This window comes from Triticum dicoccoides, chromosome 6A (genome assembly GCF_002162155.2).
Source record: "Triticum dicoccoides isolate Atlit2015 ecotype Zavitan chromosome 6A, WEW_v2.0, whole genome shotgun sequence".
Lineage (NCBI taxonomy): Eukaryota > Viridiplantae > Streptophyta > Magnoliopsida > Poales > Poaceae > Triticum > Triticum dicoccoides.
The window spans coordinates 497,425,836-497,430,473 of NC_041390.1; the positions used below are offsets into that span (position 1 = coordinate 497,425,836).

The window sequence follows — 4,638 nt, forward strand, 5'->3', positions numbered from 1 at the left end:
GGTATTTTTTTCTGCAAGAGGCACAACCGCCGTGCTGATCTGGCGGCAAGTTCGGTAACATGCACCGGACGAGCTAAACATCCCCACGCTACAACCTGGCATATCTAAGCTCCACGTCAACACCCTCAAAAGGGAAAATGACGTATAGCATCGGCGCCGCCGAGTCCACCGGACAAAGGTCTTCACCTGGAGCCCTGGTACGACGAGAAAAACCATAACGACTTCTTTAGAAAGAGCACAGCACCCACGGATGTCGCCATCGTTGGCGCCAACGCACAGAGCTTTCGCTCAGCCACTCAACCTTGTCACTATGAGGCCGCTAGGAGGAGCACGACGATGTCGGCTCCCCATATCCGGATCAAGACGCCACCCTCCGGGAGAGAGAGAGAGCACATCTGGGCTACCCGTCGCACCATCTTCCGTTGCCCCCACAACCCGGGAGGTGAGCCACCATCAGCGCAATGCTGCCCGACAACGAGCGAGCAAGCATGTGAACCGCCATCCGAGGCCGCCGCCCCGGCATCCCTGTCGCCAGATACAGTTGGTCGCGCACCTCACGCCGCACACAACCACGATAGGAAGAGCAACACCAGTCTGTCAACTCCTAGCCCCGCATCAGTCCCTGAGTCTGGGTAGGCGCCTCCACCGTAGGAGGCACCCACACCTGCGTCCCACGCCAATACCTAATGGACTGGGAGGACACAACTCTGAGACTGCCGACGGCCGTCGGCGAGCCTGCCCCATGCCCATGGCCAGGCGAGCTCACACGACCCCATGTCTGTGGTCACTAGCGCCGATCAATACTAGTAACACGACCACCACCATTGAGTACCATACCCGCGAAGGGAGCCTGCACATCCCCGCGAGCACATCCCTGGCCACACCCAACCTCTCCTACCCGAAGCAAGAGCTTCGATCCGCGCTGGGCCCCGACTAGACCTGCCTGAGCACAAACTCTAGATCTAGTACATTCCCGAAACACGTGCGGCTGGCACCACCGGCGCTTGCCCAGCCCCGCACACCGTCGAAACAGATCCAGGAGAAGAGGGCCGACACCGCCGCCCTGCGCCGCCTGAAGAGACCTGGCCGCCGCGCTACATGCAGCCCCTTCATGTGCGCTCTGCCGCCTTGCCCAGGTGTCGCCCAGGATGAGCTCGCACGCAGGGCAGAGCACCACCACCGCCCACGTCATCTGCCACCGGAAGGGGAGCAGAGTCCACCGGCTAGCACCGCCGCGGCCCGCGCCGCCTGCCAGCCAGATCGGTCGCCGCGTCGAGGCGCGCACCTCCGCCTGCAGCCGTCCATGCCACAACACGCCCGCCAGGAGGCTGCACGCCGCCACACCGCGGCACCCCACGCCCGCACACAATGGGCAAGCCCACGCGGCCCCAACACGCCGGAGGAAAGGAGCCCTTGCAGCGGCGAGGGAGGGGGAGCCTACGACGGGATCTGGAAGCCCTCTCGGGCCACCTCGCAGGTGGCGGCGCGGGAGAGCGTAGGGTTTTGGTGAAAAAACACGATGAACACAAAGCAAACTATTCTTTCGCCTCGGTGAATTGTGATGGTTAATCCAATCTAAGCTAAGAGCATCTCCAACTCTAACCTGTAAATCTTTAGCGTAAATGTTCATTTTTACGTCCGAACACTAATACAGAAGCATGCAATCCAACGCTAGCCGCAAACGCTGGCCTTTATTTTCTCAATCGAACACTTGGTGCGCGGCGGGGCGACCCGGGCAGGGCACGAGCCGGCGCTGCCCGGCCAGCTCAAGAAGCGGCGGGCGCGACCAACACATGAGTCGGGCGCGACCAACACATGAGTCGGGCGCGGGCGCCGTTGACTCCGGCAGCGGTCAGCTCGTGGGCCAGATGTCAGGCGGGGGCAGAGCTTGACAGCGTGACGACGGCGAGGTGATGCTCCCTATTCCCTAAGGGGACCGATCTTCACGGCGCCACCGAGGAGAAGGCCGCGCAGCTGGGGCAGCCACGGGCACGGAGCTTGATAACGTGACGACGTACGGCGAGGTGTAGCCGCCGCACACGCTTTTCGTTGGCATCACCGGTGCGTAGCTCGCCTACCGGGGCGTGTCTGCGCCGTCGCCGGCCGGACCTTCTCGCACCACTCGTACTCCGGGAAGTGGCGCGCGGTCAGCCGCGATGCGATCAAACATGTGCGAGCGTGTGCCGACTGCCGAGTCCTCACGTGTGCCCCCCGAACAACCAGCAACCTGCCTCTGCATGCTACTTTTGAAAACAATTCGGCGTGCTTAGATGTCGTAACGTGTCAAGAATCTGGCGCCCGGTGGACCTCCCGATACTAGCAAGTGTGCTCTTTGTTTACGGGCCTCCGAGGCTGCCTAGAACGATTCTCTCGCCCTCGGAGCGTGCAATGTGCCCACATGCATGGTTGCAACTTGCGAGCATCAACCATACCAAAATGTAATCGCCCAGCCAACAATTTCGTTGTTCTTTATCGAAAAAATAATTTCGTTGTTTTGCTAAGAGTAGTATATTGCGTGGTGCTTTTGGTTGCGAGTGAAGTTTGGACCTTTGGCCGGTTTGTTAACTCCAAAGTCCACTTTGATAAGTGCTCCGATGGCGCTTTTAGGTGCGAGCAAAGTGTAGTCGTGCAATGTTGCGGATTCCGATGGTGGTGTGCCCTCCGTACTAATCACACGGGCTTTGCCCCGGTCTTGCTTCTAACCCGTCCAGTCCAATCAAAGGGTACTTTTCAGCTAAATCGCAGTGATGGATTGTTGCTGAGAAATTATGTGCTATTCTCACTCGTCTGTATCCTGATACGATGTATTTTCAATTGAACTCGTGGAACGCCTGAAGTGACATGTATGTATTCTTTTGCAGAAAATCGACATATATGTGTATATATATGCCAGCCAGGCTGCTAGCTTAACAACACTGCAATGATTCGCAAAAAAATAAATTAAAATAAATAATAACACTGCAGTGGACATGAATCATACGGTTATATACAGTGTAGAATAATGCGAATAATACGGCTAGATGATACGGCCCTCCTGTGCGTATACAACGACCATGAGCTTCGGCATGTTCGTTGAGTGAAAAAAAAACACGAAATCCAGTCTGGACATGAAGGTGACACATGAGAGGGAATAATGGTTGGATTTCTTCAACTCTGGTGGTACAGTTACTCGTTGCAAACCTGTCTCCCTGTAAATTCGTCATGCATGTGACACGGAACTAGTAAGTGAATTAAAAAAAATAATAGTATTTCAACATCAGACCGGACACAATCGCCATGGATGGGAGCCTCGGTGATCTTATTTCTTCCATGCCAAAATTTTGGACTACATGGGGATCGCACACAAGGAAGAAAGCATGTTAATCACACATATAATGAGCGTTTCCAGACGAGACGATCTTCTTTTGCCTCCAAGAACTGTATTCCAATATGGAATATAACCAGCTCCCTCAAGCTGCTCATATCACGTCGGTCCGCATACATCCACAATCCTGAAGCCTATATGGACGGAGGAGTGTCGAGCACAGTAGGCCATTTGATCCATGGACGCTTCTACCGAGCCCAGACGGGCACTCTGTGCGGGCTCTGCCGCTGCGACTGCTGCTCCGTCGTCGTCGCGGCCGCGGACTTCTTGGATCTCTTCTCCGCCGCCTCGTCGGTGTCGATCTGCTGCTGCCGGCACTCCTCGCTGCAGAACGGGTGTCGCCTCTGCGCCAGCAAAGAATCACGTTTACACATGCCACCATCGCAGTCAAACCCCAGCGCATGACGGCGTAAGATGTTTACCTGTACATGAAGATGTCCTTGTTTCCAGCGATTGTCCGCCCGCACCGGAAGCAGGCGTCGAGGTAGTGGTGGCCGAGCTCGCCGGCGTCGTCACGGGACCCGCGCCGGGGCCTCGGCGACGGCGAGCTCCGGTTGCGGGGGGAGGAGTGCACGACGGGGAGGAACCCTCTGTGGACAATTTCAGAGGTCTCCAGGGAGCTGGGGAAGTAGTAGAAGTCCTCCATTTCCAGGCTCGGTTGGTGTCCGTCTAGCTCCCTCCTTGTTGCTCGGTTGGTTGGGAGGAAGGAGGAAGGAGGTGGTGGAGTTTGGCGGGGAGAGGAGCGCGGGTTATAAAGGGCCGCATGGCAGGGGAAGTGTGTGCTTTTCGTTTTGGACCCTGGGTTTCGTGCGGGATCCCGGCGTGATCCTGACATCCTGTACGGCTGCATAGTTGGAGTAGTTCTTTCTTTCTTTCTTTCTTTCTTTGCGTATATCAAACACCTAGATGCACGTACGCCTATCCTGTGGCGGAGACACTACATTACTTGCCATGCACATGCACATAATTTACTGTGTTTAAACTGAAAAACATAAAAGCATGAAATCATCCGGACATCTTCAACACCGACACACAAACCTCTCACACGCGTCCGGACCGTGCTGTCCTGACAGCGGAAGCCATCCAAGGCGGGCTAGTATCGGTCCGTGGAGCGGTCCGAACGTGATTTCTCCCGCAAGCGGAGACAAACATGGGGGCTTTACGGAAGTCCAGACCGGTCCCACGCCCGTTTTCTGACCGCAGACCCACCAAAAACCCCTCTCCTCTCCCACGCATTTTCTGTCGGCGTTGTTCCAGAGTGTCAGCGCCCGCAT

At 56.5% G+C, this 4,638-nt stretch overlaps 1 protein-coding gene across 1 annotated transcript; it reads right to left on the bottom strand.

Annotated features, from left to right (window-relative positions):
- Nucleotides 1-3,270: 3,270 nt before the first annotated feature.
- On the bottom strand, nucleotides 3,271-4,070 carry LOC119319446 (FCS-Like Zinc finger 2-like). The gene is made up of 2 exons (XM_037593928.1): nucleotides 3,787-4,070; nucleotides 3,271-3,708 (listed from the first exon to the last, which is right to left on the bottom strand). Exons 1-2 carry the CDS (start codon nucleotides 4,008-4,010, stop codon nucleotides 3,459-3,461), a joined length of 474 nt encoding a protein of 157 aa, XP_037449825.1. The 5' UTR covers nucleotides 4,011-4,070; the 3' UTR covers nucleotides 3,271-3,458.
- Nucleotides 4,071-4,638: the final 568 nt, after the last annotated feature.